Source organism: Hypomesus transpacificus, chromosome 6 (genome assembly GCF_021917145.1).
Source record: "Hypomesus transpacificus isolate Combined female chromosome 6, fHypTra1, whole genome shotgun sequence".
NCBI classification, from domain to species: domain Eukaryota; kingdom Metazoa; phylum Chordata; class Actinopteri; order Osmeriformes; family Osmeridae; genus Hypomesus; species Hypomesus transpacificus.
In genome coordinates, this window is record NC_061065.1 from 3,415,454 (window position 1) to 3,432,102 (window position 16,649).

The 16,649-nt window shown below is 44.0% G+C and overlaps 1 protein-coding gene across 1 annotated transcript in view; it reads right to left on the bottom strand.

The window, feature by feature from the left end:
• Positions 1-168: 168 nt before the first annotated feature.
• Positions 169-16,649, bottom strand: part of gphnb (gephyrin b) — an 86,664-nt gene continuing 70,183 nt past the window's right edge. Inside the window, 14 exon segments of the mRNA XM_047021649.1 lie at positions 169-1,400; positions 1,827-1,923; positions 2,019-2,122; positions 2,261-2,325; positions 2,938-3,011; positions 3,291-3,378; positions 3,565-3,686; positions 4,200-4,353; positions 4,502-4,560; positions 5,182-5,301; positions 6,111-6,166; positions 6,395-6,487; positions 12,659-12,796; positions 13,833-13,875. Coding sequence (XP_046877605.1) covers positions 1,267-1,400; positions 1,827-1,923; positions 2,019-2,122; positions 2,261-2,325; positions 2,938-3,011; positions 3,291-3,378; positions 3,565-3,686; positions 4,200-4,353; positions 4,502-4,560; positions 5,182-5,301; positions 6,111-6,166; positions 6,395-6,487; positions 12,659-12,796; positions 13,833-13,875 — 1,347 coding nt within the window. The 3' untranslated portion in view covers positions 169-1,266.

Sequence of the window (16,649 nt, forward strand, 5' to 3'; positions counted from 1 at the left end):
TCTATAGGTTTCTTATTCTCACTTGGCCTGGGAGACCTTTGGCTTGGTGACATTCCCTCTGCTTAGATATGTTACCAGACTTCTGCCAACAAGACTTTTTCACATCAAAGAAGAAAATCACTTTTTTTCTTTGGATACATTTTATTAAAAAAGGAAACCCAACAAGAACAATTTTTGTACATAATGATCAAGGGTTTTTATTATCTTAGTATCTTTCATTAGTTTCATATCATTACAGAAAATGTTATAGTACAGCGTTTGTTCAATGTCTCCTCATTGCTTAATAATTTACTTAGGAGTGCTGGTCACATATATCTGTACAATATGGTTCTTATAATTTTTTCTGTACATTTTTTGTGAAGTTGATTAAAAAGGCAGTCAGCACTTAAAGAAGCTGTTTCTTTTCTTTCTTTTTTCATAATCGATCAAATAAAATATTGTTTTACTTGCCACGCCCCCCTGGGAGGTTGGGGCGGAGCTACACCTGATCAGGTGAATAGAAGGAAGCTTCCGGGTCTGGGCAGGGTGGGTGTGCCCCCCTCTCCCAGCACCACCTCGTTCCTGCCCAGGCTTTTGGCACTGCGCACATAAACAAGACTCACAAGATAAACAACAAGCAAAGCTCTTTGTGAAGCCATTATGATGCATACTAATGAGAGAAAAATAGAAGTGTCACCTCAAAGGGGCATTCACTGAGGAAGAGGCCTAGATATGCCCCCTCTTCCTTCTAACTGAGCACCGTGGGAATCTGGAGTCTTCCTCAATGTTTTCTTCATATTCAAAAAACAGATTATTTTTTCCACTAAAGATGAGAAAAAGTAAAATCTTTTTTTTGTCCTGGCAGGCACCTACAGCTCTCTATTAAAATGCTACTGCTATAGATAAGGTCTAGCATTGAACACACAAAGCAATTGCAATGAAAGGAACAAAGCCTTAATTTAATAATGATAATAAGAAGAAGAATCATAAGAAGAAGAATCATAATAATATATTACAGAATAAATCTCTTTTTGTAATTAGACTTTTTTTCTTTAAAAGTTATATTTTCTTTGTTTGAAATACTATAATATTTTTTAATAAATTATTTTAAATTTATTTTGTATCTAGATTGTGATCAAGATGTTGACTATACCTCGACTTTATCCAAATCAATAAAAACTAGCTGTGCCATTGCATATTACAGAATAGTCAATGATATGTGGACATGCACCGTGAACCACCCATTCCGAGCCTCTCTATATGAAGCCAACTCTCCCTTTGATGACATCATAGCCGGCCAATGACCATGACGTCCACCACCTCTCCCTTGTGAAGCTCCACATATTGCTCTGTTTTTGGAGGTAGCATCAGGAGCCCATTGGCACTACGCATGCTCATCAGCCGGCTGCTCACTTGGTTTCCTGGAAGGGGGGAAGAGAAGAGAAAAGAGACAGGAAGGGAGAGGAAGGGCACACAAAGGTGAGACAGGGATGGTCGAGATGGTGAGAGACCGAGAGGGTGAGAATGTGAAGGGGCAGAGATCAGAAAAGAGGGAGACACTAAATATTGCCAGGGGATTCAACTAATGACTGTAAAATTGACCCAGAATTAACCGTAAACAACAGCAAAATAACTACAATATTTGGATAAATAACCACTGAAGTTCCACATTTGTCACACTGTCAGTACAAAACATTCATAATCCAACTGACATTACCAGACAAATCCTAAGTGGCCAGATCGTAGTTTATTTGGTCATTTACGGGTCCATAGGTCACTTCTGGGTTAGGCTTTTTGCTCTAGTAAATAAGTGTGGTTAAATTTGGTTGTTGAGCATCGTGAGGTACCTGTGCTTTGTGCCCATGGCAGAGGCTCCTGGTGATGCCAGGTCAGAATGCAGCGGTGGTATTCAGGGCGAGGGTCCAGCTTCACATCGCACGACAACTGGAGACCACAGCCGCCCAGAACACATCCAGTAAATCATTGCTCTCAACAATGACAAGTCCTTATCCACACGGTAAAAAGGTTTGTGTACCTACCCTAGCTTTAATAATAGTTGGCCGTGGGTCCAGAATCCCTTGCATCTTCCTCAAGGCAGGGATGACAAAGAGGTTACATGTCACAACAGCGGACACAGGGTTACCTGGGACGAACAGACGGTCGGTTGGACAGTCGGAGGGAGTTACAGGAAGAGAGCGAGAGAAGGGGGGAAAATAAGGGTGAATAACCTTGCCTCTGAAAGCTAGCTGAATTGCTTCTTTCTCTCAACTTCACACACTACCTGGGAGGGCAAAGATAAGTTTCCGAGCACCATCCATGTCCAAGGTTGCAAATGTTGTTGGGAGACTAAAAGGCGAAAAAAGATAAATATGTCAATGAAGTCATGTACTTTTCCTCCAGCCATCCATCTTTCCATCCATTGATTAGTGATGCACCGAAATGAAAATTCTGGGCTGAAACATGACAATACATCAAGTCATTTAGCAGACGCTCTAATCCAGAGCACTTAAAGTAAGTACATGGACATTCCCCCGAAGCAAGTAGGGTGAAGTGCCTTGCCCAAGGACACAACGTCAATTTGAATGGCCGGGAATTGAACCGGCAATCTTCCAGCAATAGTCTAAATCCTTAACCGCTCAGCCATCTGACCCAGAAACAAACCCGATTTTTATTTTTTTTTATAGGTATAGTAAAGATATTAATGAACCTTGTATTTCTTAAGCCACTCGGCTGAATAGGCCTAGTTTTTTGTACAGGCCTTTTTGTCCACACCACTGACATAATCCCCCCTTTGCTGGGTAGCGGCGTGATAATGGCTAGATCGAACAACAGTGAAATCTGAGTGTCGGGATATATTTTATGCCTTTTTTTGGCGGCGGAAATTTCGGTGCATCCCTACCATTTATCCATCCATCTATCCATTCATCCAACCGTCCGTTCATGCACTCATCTTCTCACCCTGGTTTCATAAAGACGCGTCCAAAGTGGATCTGAGCATGAAGATCTATATCCAGCACCTGCTTCAGGTAGTCCTAAAAACGGGTATCAGAGATACTGGAGTCTACTGACGTTTATGTAAACACAAAGTAAAACATACATAAAGGGGCTAAAACATTTATCTTTTGGTCAAATGAAATGTAGACAGATGTTTTACTGTCGCGTACTGTGTGTGTATCACAATTCAACATTCGTCCAAGCCAAACCACTACCACAATTCACCAACTCTACCACAAGAGGTCACTACATTGCAATAACACCCAGTCCTGTGTATGTGTGAGTGGGAATGTGTGTGTACATCAGTGCTGTCATACCTTCTCTCCCATGGACACACCTCCTGAGGTTATGATGACATCAGCACGACTGATCCCCTCGTTAAGGGCATTGAGGAGGTCATCAGGGCTGCAGGACACACCCAAGCGCACACCCAAGCGCACACACACACACACACACACACACACACACACACACACACACACATACAAGCGCGCACAGTGAACATTGCAGTACAGTGGAATGTTCGGTGGAATGAGAGAAAGAGGAGGAGGAAGTCGACGAAAGAAGAAAGTGAGCGGGCACTTGTCATACTTGTCTCCAACGATGCCTAGGTTGATGGTGGGATAGCCATGCTCTTGGATGGTGGCCAGGAGAGTGGAGCGGTTGCTGTCTCTGATCTTCCCAGGGTGGAGGTCGTCCTCGGGGTTCAGCAGCTAGGGGGCAGAAAACGGAGGACAGGTCAGTATCCACCAAAACCCGAAAATACCACGTGGGTCAAAACACTCTAAAATCCTTTCAAATGAATCTGCGCTATTCAATCATTGTTGAGCACAACAAAAGCAATTATGATGATTTAAATTGTATTTAAACCCTGGTCTACAAATACACACAAGCTGTTTTTTCAGATGGTACACATGCTTCCTGAATTGATAGACTTTCCATTAGGACTGGGGGAAAGGAGATAAGGTTAGGTTGTCAGTTCTGAAACTGCCATGTAGGGACACACACATTTGACACTTACAGGCTACTTCTAAGGTTGGCAAGAAGCCAACTGACTAGTGAATCGAGAAGTATTCTTTCCTCAGGATTTCTCCCTTGTGAACGATGATGGGCTTCACTAGATGGGTGAAAGCAGTAATGTGGACTTCCAGCCCCCCCCCCCCCCCCCCCCCCCCCCCCCCCCCCCCCCCCCCCCCAAACACATTGTATATGCTTTAGTTTCTTACCTCATTGCCTGTGGACATGACGGCTACTACAGGGAACTTCTGAACCTCCACCTCAGTGACGCCGACCGTGGCGAGCAAACCGATCTCCGAGGGGCCCATGTGGGTCCCTTTGGCCAAGACACACTCACCCCGCTTGATGTCATGACCTATAGGCCTGGGGTGGTGGCACACACACACACGCTCATTGACGGGATAGGCCAGCAGTATTAAGTGACATCAGATAACAGACATGAGAAATCACTGTTAACTTTGTCTGACACAGACACAGAACCAGACACACACACAAAGACGCACGCACACACCTGATGTCCTGACCGGGGCGAGCCTGCACAAGGATCCGCACCTCCAGCTCTTCCGTACCCTGACAACAACAATCCTGATCACACAAAACAGACTTTGCCCACCTTTACGATATCCAACAGTGGAATTGATCAAAAACCTTCGTCCTTCTCTGCTTGTTAGAGGTGAGGAGCAAGACTAAGCTACAGAGGACCACCTGCTCAGAGATTACAGAGGTGTCCCAGCTCAGCCTCTCTGCTCTTTATAACAGACAGCTGTTTAAGAAGGCCACCTCCATCCTGGCTGAGCCATGGGTGCTGTCCCCTTCACTCTTAAGGAAGTATGTGCCATCAACCATGAACTATAGTCCACATCATATTTGTCAATATTCTGACATTTAGTTTTTTTTCCATTTACTCATTGCACTTTGCGAACTTGACTATTACTTGTTGTTTATTGTGTTTTGTGGTTGAAGGTACAGCATGTTTCTATTCTGTTATTTTTGTGCTGCACCAAAATTGCCTTATCCCCCAGAAAGGAGTGTCCCCAAGAAAGATTGATTTAAGCAAATGACGTGTCTTTTCCCCCCAGACCGTAAACCCCTGCAAAAGACCTTGTCTGTTTCAGTAGCCTCTGGACCCTGGAAGTGGCCCCCCGTGTTTACTCAGTGCTGTGAGGGTCGGAGGTCAGAGGTGAGACTCACGTCCTCAGATTCGCGTAGCAGCTCCGTGTCCTCCACCTGCACCACGGCATCGGCCCCGCACGGGATGGGAGCACCTGTCGTCACCCTCATCACCTGACCGGGCATCACCGTGTGGGTTGGCTGTACACACACACAAACGGAAACAAGCACACACACAAGGATACATAACGAATAGCATAACACACACATTAAGCTATTCTGTTACACAGCAAGTTTTTTCCCCAAGTGTGCAATAGTGTCCTGACATCTTCAAAATCAAAATCCCTTATTGAGTCTGAGGTTGATAGCACTGTAACTATCCCAATTTTTTACCTGGCCAGTCCATTAAGATAACATCCTGCTGTGTTTAGAGACTTCAAAAACAACAGAGCAATGGATTATATGGCGAAGATCTGAACTCTTGGCGTTGACAAAATTGGAAAACGGTTGAGCATGATAGTGCGTGTGTAGTTTGGGCCGTAAGGTGAAGAGCTAATTCAGTCAGCTGATACCCTCGGCGGTTTCATCTCTCTCAGGTAGAGCCTCTCAGTCTACTCGTCATCCACCTCACCTGTCTGCTAGTCTGTGTGTATGTGTGTGTGAGTATTACTACAGAAGGCTCCAGCCAGTCAATGGACATCTGCAGGCAACAATCTGAGGCAGGTTCTAGCATGTGCTGTGACACGTCTACTTTAAGCCCCTGCTTTGATGGCTATGGATGCAGTATGTTTAGCATTACAGTGACTAACAATTTTTTATTTATTTATTTACAGATTTTTATAGGAAGGCATCTCACCACCCACATAAAAAATATATATTAGCGACATACATAATTTCTATATAAAATGACTGTTTGTGGGCCTGGGAGTATGCACTGAGTTCAGAATGTATGGTCTGTGATACACTGTGTGTGTGTGTCTGTATGTGTGTGTGTGTGTGAGGGGGCAGACCTGCTCTCCAGCCTGGGACTCTCCGATGATGAAGCGGTCACCAGGGCCGTCAGCCGCTGAAATTAAAAAGATCTACTGAAATAAAGTGTGTGTGCGTGTGTGTGCGCATGTGGAGAAGTGTCATTTAGCTGAGTCATTTGTTTCGGTGGGCCGTGGTTCCTGATGTAGAATGCACAAATGTCAGCTTGGAGGGAGCTAGCGTGCCATGAAGTATTTGCTGCTCGGCTGTGTGACCTGAGCTAGCTGGCATTAGCATGAGTTAGCTGAAGGGCTGAGGTGCCGACCTCTCACGGCATAACCATCCTTGACAGAGGCAGGGAAGGGTGGCAGGTTGTCTTTGGCATATACGTCCTGAGCAAGGACTCGACCCATCCCATCTGTAGAGAGCGACAGAGAAAAAGAGATGAGACAAAGAAGGAGTATAGAAAGGGAGGAGGAGATTATTTAAAGAGCAAGAGAGAAATAGACGAAGCAAGCGAGAGAGCGACAGAAAACACAAAAAGTGAAACATTTAGGAAGGGAAAGAGAACGTTTGAGATGGATGGAGAGACAGGGTTAGGGAAAGAGAGAAAGTCAAAGAGACACAGAGAAAGAGAGGAATAAAAAGGAAGGGAAATAGATGGACCATGTGATTCTGATGAAGATAGATAGAGACATATGTGCCTAAGGACTGTGTGTTAGAGAGAGTGTGACACCTCTCATCAGGATCTCTCTGCTTGAATCACCACCTAACCAAAAACATACACACACACATACTCACAGACGAAAATGTCTAACATTCTAACACTCACACAATGAAGTGTTTTGTGGATAAACCATAATATTACCACATCCCTACCTCCCAGATAGCAAAGAGCCAAGACAAAATGAAAGTACCGTGGAGACACAATAGAAAGGAGTGAGGAGAGAAAGAGAAAAAGATAGAGAGTGGGTGGGTGGAAAATTCTGTGCTCTAAAATACCTTAAGCTGCTGCTCGGTTATATATAGTCTCTCTGTGTGTCTTTCTTCTGTGATTATGTGGGTGTTCATGTAAAAATCGAAGGTCTGATACAGTTGACAACGCACACAGATGCCCAGACACATAGTCACACACAAACACATACTGTACATCGACACACACACACACACACACAACACAAACCAACACATTAACACACGCACATACACAACAAAAGCACACACACATTCTCTGAGTTCAGACCTTCTTTCAATGAGTGCAACATTGCTCTAATAAGCAATTCAACACTGCCAGAACCAAAGGGGAGATATACATCAATCTCTGAACAGCATCTCTTATTTGTCTCATTATACATGGTGGCCCTATGATGCAAACCATGACATAAAGGCATGTGCAACTAAAGCCTAAAAGTGGCATTTTTGCTCAGACTGGCCCACCACAATCGGTCGGTCAGACACCTGCTCCTCTGCCTGACAGGTGCCATGGCCAGTCACCTCTCCTCCATATTCTATGTTCACCTGTTTTTGCAAAATGTCAGGTACTAAGGCTTAGAAACTGAAGCTACAGCACTAAACATGTTGGTTATTTTTGAACATGTTGAGGCATCAACCTCTAGACTTGTACTTTTTTGGGCCCGCAACTTCTCCACTCGCCCTTGCGCTTTTGTTTCTCCATCCTAATCCACAGATTTTTGGCTCTGAGCCACTGCATCTGACACAAGAAACAGAGGGGGAGGGATGGAGCCTGTTAAGAGATATGATTGGGCCGGCCCAGTGGCAGTATGGAAAATGAACCAATGGGCCAATGTCCCTGCTTTATGGGCCGGTCGTTTGGCCAATTTTAAGTTAGAGAATATTTTCTATTTTAATAGAAAATATTGGAATATCGGGCCCAAGTGCGTCGGCCCACCGGGTATTTGCCCGGTAGGCCAGATTACCAGTCCAGGCCTGGGTGTCGCGATATATCGGTATTGATGATAACCGTGATATACATATTTTTTATGTTGATATCAAGTAAAAAATACACACAATAATACTGTGTAAATTAACCAGCGCCTCTTAAATGATTTTTGTTTCTTTCGGTTCAACATTGTAATAACATATTTTTTATGTAAGTGTAATTCATTTGGGAAAAAAAGAGACAAAACACACAAAGTTAAAGGTAAATTTGACTGATAACATTATTTTATATATATGTTTCAAATTTTCGATGGATATCGAATACACAATAATATCCATATTGTGAATTATTTTGGCCACAATAATCGTACAGTGAAAATAGAATCAGAATTCGGTTTATTCGCCATGTATGTTAATCAAACACGGAATTTACTGTGGCAGGGAGGTGCAAACACTAAACATATTCGAATCTTAAATTAAGTAAAGGTACAAAAGTTTAAGTATTTCTAAGAGCTAAACAATATAAGAATAAAACAATTTAAATATAAAATAAAATATACAATAATAAAATATATGTAAACATAAGAATAAGAATGAGCAGCATGAGTGGTCCACATAGTGCAATAGTGCAATCAGATACTGGGTTAAATAATGAGTGAATGTCAGTGGGAGTCCTTGGCCTTGTTGAAGAGGCCAGTAGCAGATGGAAAGAAACTGTTCTTATGGCGTGAGGTTTTGGTCTTGATGGACCGCAGCCTTCTGCCGGAGGGGAGTAGCTGGAACAGGGAGTGGCCAGGGTGGGAGGGGTTGGCCACAATCTTCCTCGTTCGCCTCAGGGTCCTCGAGGTGTGCAGGTCCTCAAGGGAAGGCAGATTGCAGCCCATCACCTTCTCAGCAGTGCGGATGATACGCTGCAGTCTGCTCTTGTCCTTGGCAGTGGCAGCAGCGTACCAGATGGTGATGGAAGAGGTGAGGATGGACTCAATGAGGCTGTGTAGAAGTGCACCATCATTGTCTTTGGCAGGTTGAATTTCTTCAGCTGCCGTAGGAAGTAGATCCTCTGTTGTGCTTTCTTGGTGAGGGAGCTGATGTTCAGTTCCCACTTGAGGTCCTGGGAGAGGATGGTGCCCAGGAAGCGGAAGGACTCCACACTGTTGACTGGGGAGTCGCACAAGGTGATGGGGGTGAGTGGGGCTGTATTCTTCCTGAAGTCCACAACCATCTTAACCATCTCCACTGAATATTGTGACAGCTGTGACACAATTTCTATATGTTTTGGGTTGTCATGGCACACAGTGACATTTGAAATGCTTGATCAATAAAGCCAGAAGGCATTTAAACGTGACTACAGGTCTATCAAATCTAGTTTCCTTTGTAATTACAAGGACATAATTGATGTCAGAAGCTAAAACTGCCGGTTTGCTAGCTAGCTGCACAGTCATAGTTATAGCTACTGACCACACAACACCCATGATACGAGCAGCAATGTATTCCACTGGGGCTATTCTGAAGATGAAGGATAGATGGTGGGCCTGGCGAGAGAAAGATAGAAGGATAGATGGTGGGCCTGGCAGAAATCACCAGCATCGGAGGCACGCAGTCTGTGTACGGAAGACGGGAGGGGTTGGTGGAAGAGGCGGGAATATCCTCCACTACTCAGCAGACTGAAGACTTGGTGCGTGTGGATATCCTGGACTGTGTGAAGTCACAAGACATGAGAGACAACAAGTACTCTGGTCAGTTGTTTTGGGTGGCATTCCACGCCCAGTTCAAACAGCCGTTTCTGGCTGTGGGGTGGTCAGAGCAGAGCTAGGCCCTGCAATTGGTGTCTCTTGGTGTGTGGGGGTGTTTTCCACCTGGGCATCATCTTGGGCAGTGCCCTAGCCAGGGTTAAAGAGGGATCTGGCAGGTGGGGTAACCCCAAGACCTGGTGTAACAGAGAAACATTTCTCCCCTCAAAAGAATTCCCAAACTGATTTGTACTGTGATCTCCGAAGGACTTGTTTCATTTGTGGACAGGCTATGTGATCAGCTGAACTTCTTTTAAGCACACCTTTGTTTACATATGTTTTTACTTTGTACTCCTCATACTAGCAGCAACACTGGCAGAACACTACAACACTGGCAGAAGCGCACACAAAATATAGATTTTAGGGCTAAGGGAATTAACCCGTTAATCTTTGGAATTCATTTGAATGTTTAATGTTTGTGAAAGGCATGACGCAGTACTACGCAATTGACGCAGTACTTTTTTTTTGTACTCAATCGCAAACACTAAAGCGTTTGTTTTAACGACTTGCGGTGACAACTGTGTATCGAGCCAAGTCATCCTGGTATGATGTACAGGAGGACGAAGAAGGACAAGGGTCCGATACCTCATAGCACTTTTGATAAAACAAAAGTAGTGTGTAAAATGTTCAAAGCCAAATTCCAATAACATAGAAGCAATTCGTCTTTAGTATACCATAGACAAGCAAAACACCCAGGTAATGTAAATAGCAAGGGTACACAAAACATTAAACTGAACCCAGTTGACATGGTGATCCAGTTTGATAACCTTGATGATTTTGATATTCAACTTGTACTTAAACACTTTTTTGTAGTCATTTTATCACATATAATATATTTTATGGGAATGAAGCGCTTGCGCAAGTTCAGACAGTAAGACCTTAGTTCTGCATGTTTACAACTGTTATTTATCAAACAATCCTATGCACACCTCTCTCAAATGCTCACTTGTATTTTCCTCGCTGCCAATGCCTGGGCTGTGAATTGGGATATCAACTGTTCGGATCAGCCGGCCACATCTCTCCAATAGCCCAGCAACACACTGTTAGTTGAGTAAGTATATTGATGATATCAGCTGGAAAAAATGCCAAGTTGCTTGTCAACTGCTAATCAGATTCATTTACTTATTAATTGAAAGTGCTTTAGCCCACTTTAACCCCTGGCCGTAGCTCACCTGGTTTCCAGGGAAACGGCTTGGTGTCCATAGAGATGTGGCGTGGTTTCCCAGACCTGTTTCCTACCAGGTAGAGGCCAGCCATGCGGACAGGGGTGGAAGTCCCTGCTCCCTCCAGAAGCAGACAATCCAACAAGCCAGAGGTGGTTGTAGGGTGGACACATGTTGGGGATTTATGCCACCTTTCTGTCAAAAGTGAGAGGGGTTTGTGCCCCAGCAGACACAGGGTCCACACCTACTGTTGTGAGACTGTCAGTTATTCCACTGATGATAGAGATTGAACAGACAACAGTGCAGGTTTGAACTGTGCCTTGACCCCGTTGCTACGGCATGGAGGGTTCCTCTATAGGTGGGAGGGGAGGCTGTGACTACGCTATGGCTTAGAGTAGAAAGTTGGAGAGGATAGGTTCATTTCCATAGCTAGTGCCTTCTAATTGGGAATCAAATCAAATGTATTTGTATAGCCCTTTTTACAAGTGATGACACAGGGGCTTCACATATTCCCATAGAACTGCCCCTCAACCAATCTCAACCCTCAAGGAAGACAATTGAAGAAACCTTGGGAGAAGCAATTCAGTGGGGGATCCCCTCCTCCAGAGACGGTTGGTGAAAGAGAGGTGCAGAACACAGGAAGAGGAAAAAGCAAACATGTACACTCGCACGGAATGCATGTGTAAATGTTCCACCCCCCCTACTACCCCTCCTACCTAGAAGTTACAGCTGTTCCCTGTCTAAATATTTAATTCCTCTATCCCTCCACCCACCTCACCCCCAGCTGTGATTCCTTCACATTCTGTAACACAATCACCTCTAAACAACATGAAATATCACTTTGGAGAGATAGGAGCGCTCCGCCACTCCTGATTTATAACTCATGAGAGCCGAGGGGCGTCATTGGTTCTCCTTTTCCGAGATGAGGAACGAGTGGTGAAATGTGTGTGTGTGTGAGCTCTGTGTCACCACTGGCCCATGCTACATGTGCACTGCCAGGGGACTTACTAGGACCCTCAGGCTTTCTGACTGAGGCCAGCACAGCACACTCTGATTTCTGTCTGTTGTGCTTTTTATGTGAACCTGCTTTTTACAGTGAGTGTGAGTGTGTGACGTCAACGCTTGCAGACAGAACCTGATGAGTCAGCGAGGTGACTGTAGTCATGCTACAGACCGTCACTCCTCTGTCCTGCCAATCACGGACCTTTGGAGTTAGGAAAAGGAAAAGCTTTTATAGAAATGTTGTTATGCCTCTTAATGTCTTAATATCATATCTTGATTTGTGATTTTTAAAATTGTATTATGAAGAATATTAGTGCTACTGAGTTCATTTGAGATAGCTAATCACTGCTTAGATTAGAGATCAACTCCTACAACTGACAGATGGACCACACGGATGGATCAGTCCTCATTTAAGGATCTGGATCAGTCCATCCAAATATCATCATCTTTGTAGCTGGCCAAGTTAGCTCATGCTACAGAGAGATGAAGCTGGACCACCTCTGAATAGATCACCCAAGAAGCAACTTCAGTTGTCCAAGAGTTTGGAAAGCAGTTGATTTCATACAAATGTTGACTCACTCTGACTGTAAAAGACACTTGGATTTCTAAATCTTGTAATGAAAACTGAAATGGAACCTGAAGTAACCTTCACAGGATTTGGTATACGATAGAAGAAGAGATCATGGGCCAATCCACCTATAACAGCTCTGGGCCTGTCTGTCCAGGCATCCTGACCTCTGTAGTTGATGATTTCGGTACCCAGGACGGCAGTCATCTCCAGCACAGTGATGAAGGCCTTGTCCATGGAGGTGAGGGGGAAAGGAGACATGCGGTGCCTTCGTGCCACCTTGGTGATGTCCACCGCACTGTGACCTGAGGGACAGGGATGGGAGACAGGTCAGATACACACACAAACAGACACACTGAAATGCATATTAAGAGCATTAAACATAAAAAGAGGCATCACTTTACATCTAGGTTACATTAACTACCATACAACTACATAGCGATACCTTTAGTAACAACATCGTACTTACTTCAATGTATTTAGTCATTTAGCAGACGCTCTTATCCAGGGCGACTTACAGTTAGTTGTGGTTTAGCAGTACAAGTTATAACACAAGTGAATCTTGGTATGGGGAGGTTGGGTTTTCCAGGGTTAAGCAAATGTTAACATAGATCTTATTTGGTAACAAGACCATCAACTGCCCTTTTACAACATCCACTTACCCCTTACACCCTCCCCATACTCTGCTTTCTTACACTTTTGCAATAACCTATACTGCTAACACTTACAGTAATACCAATTATTTACACGGTAATCATTTTGTACCTACAATGTTTTAACTATGGGGTTTTCCTATGTACAAACATGGTAGTTACTGTAACCTTAATTAAGTGTCGTGGAAGAAAAATATTAAACTTATGCCAAGGCTTTTAACTAATGCTTACTGCTGAGCAGGCTCAGACCTTTGGTTGAGAAAGCCAGTTTAAACCCTCCAAATGATGGCAGCCTTGATAGCAGCCATGTTTTTCTAATAATACCATTCCAATAACTCCAAAGGTAACAGGAACAAAGGAAGGTGGAATAAATGTCTAATCTCCCTGCTGCTCTCTCTCTACCTCTGCCTTGTAGCAAAGAAGAGCTTTAATTTCTCTTGACCCATTTTTCTCTCCTTTAAACACACACTTCTACTTCCACAGCATATTATGATTCTTAACACGAACCTTTGGCAGAATTTCAGATACACACACATTAATATAATCATGATACATTTTGAAATGTATACTTTTCAGTACAGTCACAGACACAAGTGACCACGAGGATGCACACACACAAAAATACATCAAACTGTAGGGGGCTCTCTGAGTTGCGTTTCAGGTATGTGTCTGAGGAGAGAGTACTCACTTGATCTTAGGATATTTTCTTTGCTGCTGCATCGTGACTGCACCTAGAGAGCGTGTATGAGAGGGAGTGTGTGTGTTTGAATGACAAAGAGAGATTGTGTAAGTGGGAGAAAAATGCAAGAGTGTGTGTGTGTGTGTGTGTGAGTGAGTGAGTGAGTGAGTGAGAGTGAAAGAGAAAAGGATGACAATAATGATAACGTGAGATCAAGGTTGCTTCCGTTGGCATGCTTGAAAGTTGTTTCTAGAACAGTCAAAAGGAATAGAAGAGCTTTCTCACACCTTAATACTTTGCACTTTGTCCTACCATTTGTCTTACTGACGTCCATTTACTGTGCAATTATTAGTTAAATTAATCACAGATCAATTAATATAGAAATGTTGTTATATAATAAAGTGGCGTTATCTTACAGAAAATTATTTGCATTCAATTCAAAGATATAGAGGACAAAGGCAACCACATCCATAGTTGTTGTAACTCTATTTTTATCAGAAATAGAAGATAGAATCTGGAGCCTTGACACTGAGTGTCGGGTGTTGAGTTTGGCTGTTCACGTGTAGAGGTGTGATTCTGTTTTGGTCAAAATGGTGGTGTCTAGGTAATGGTTTATTTAACGCTGATGGGTGGGAAGAGAGCAGAGCTGGGGTCAAATGTGTAACTGCTGGTACGCATAAAATGACCTCCAAACGTGTATGCACTTAATCGGCTTACCCCTGCACAGTTTAGACACCATGTGTAAGCTACCCAGTTTTAAGCTTGTGTAATATGGTGACACAGTGGCCGAAAAGCTAAGTGCGTGCATACATTATAGTTCCTACTCAATGGTAACTTGTTCATATATTTGGCGCCCTAGGCAAGCTTTATCACCCCCCCCATCCCCCCCGCCCGGGGGCGCAAATCGGGCCCCCCCCAACCAAAACACGGACATGGCACGGTTGGTGCCCTCTGCTGGTAGTGCGGGAGGGTTAATTAATGGATGCACTTTGGAAATTGCCGCCTCCCTCTTCATGCCGCCCTAGGAGGCTGCCTATGTCACCTATAGGAAGGACCGGCACTGCATATATCAATGTATCAATAAAACCATTTATCAAATTTAAAATAAATACAGTTTGGGCGGGGGGTTTTTTATAGAGAGAATGAAGTTATGTTAAGTTGGGCCACTGGTGACTTATACTTCAAATACAAGTGATGCTATTGATTCTTTCAATTGAAGCCTTGGCCTTGTGTGTGACCCCACTAATAATGTTACCAAACACAGCACTCCTCCAACTTTGTATTTCAGAACTAAATTCTATACTTCACATTCTTTGCAATTTGTCAATGTCATTTTTTTTGGTGACTTTTTTGTATTGTTTTTCGTATGTAAGGCTAAATGTAGGATTTGAACGGGGTGTTCACGTGTGTACAATCACAACACACAGCTGACTTTAGTGTTAATTTATCACCTGGAGTGTTCATTGTACTTGTCGAGTGTTTATACAGGTCCACTCTCATGGGATGAACCTATATAAACCCTCCTGATGTTAAATTAACGCTTTAAAATTGTCTAGCCTAAATTGGGATCTATCAGCACAAACGGGATTACCGTTGGCCTTTGAAGTTTCGGAAAAACTTGACATAAGGAGATTTCCAGTTCTCAGTATGCCTCTTTTTATAGATGAATTTACACAGAACTTCATACATTTGGACCCAGGTCAGATAAAGTCCACAGTTGGCTGAGGTATGGATCATATGCATTGTAATAACTAAGTAATTTGTGTGAGTGTGTTTCTTTTTGCATGTGTTGATGCATGTATGATGAGACTGTAGCGGCTTGACTGTTTCAGAGATGGGTCCAAAATCTGGTATACTGCAGAGGCTTGGTGTGGAATTACTTATTTTCATACTGAATTATTGATCTTTTTCTCGCTAAATGTATGCCTGTTGGTCTATCCATTGGCTCATTTGTTGTCCTGTGTCTGGATTCGGAGTGCCAGCCTGTTACACTACCTGCTTTCTTTCATCTCCATGGAGACATCTGACTGAACCCTTAAACGAGTGTTGAGCCTTAGCCAATGGGAGAAATGAACACATGGCTATGCTTAGGAAAACCCTTCCCACCCCCCTCCCTTTCCCATTCTACAACCCCATTAGGCACCACACAACCAGGGGCGTGGGGTGGGGTGGTGTGGGAACAGGAGGGTCAGAGAAAGGGACGAAGGGATGAGGCATAGCATGATGTGGTCCTCCAGCCAGAGGGAAAAAAAAAAAGCACAGACCAGACAGGCCAAGTAGAGACCAGAGAGCATAAGTGAAGAAACAGAATGAGAGAAAGGAGAGAGAGAGGCACACTTCTTGAGCGGCCTACTACGACATCTACTCTACACACATCCAGCAACACCAGACAAAGCTACTGAAAGCAGAGCATGTAACCAGAGAGAGAGCAAGATTGAAGTCGAAAGAGAGAGAGAGGGGAAGGGAAAGGGGTGAGCGGAGCAAGGGCGCGTGAGCTCCACACACAAAGCTTGGTTTGCATGTGGAAGTCAGCACCCAAAACGGGAGGGGCGAGGGATAGTTACTCGAGAGCTGAAGGTCCTATGGCTCCTGCGATCATCTTTAAGCCCCTCCAACCTACACTGGAGCTAGTGGAGATAAAGCATCATCACAGGCGTCAGTGCATTTGTCCCAGGAACAATCCACAACAAGACAACACACACACTTGACACACAAGCATCCAACAGCTAGCAAAGGGTGTGTGGGTGGGTGCGTGGGTGGACGGAGAGAAAGAGAGGGAGAGAGGGCAAGCAAGAGCGATAGAGAGAGAGAGGCGAGTAAGCGAGA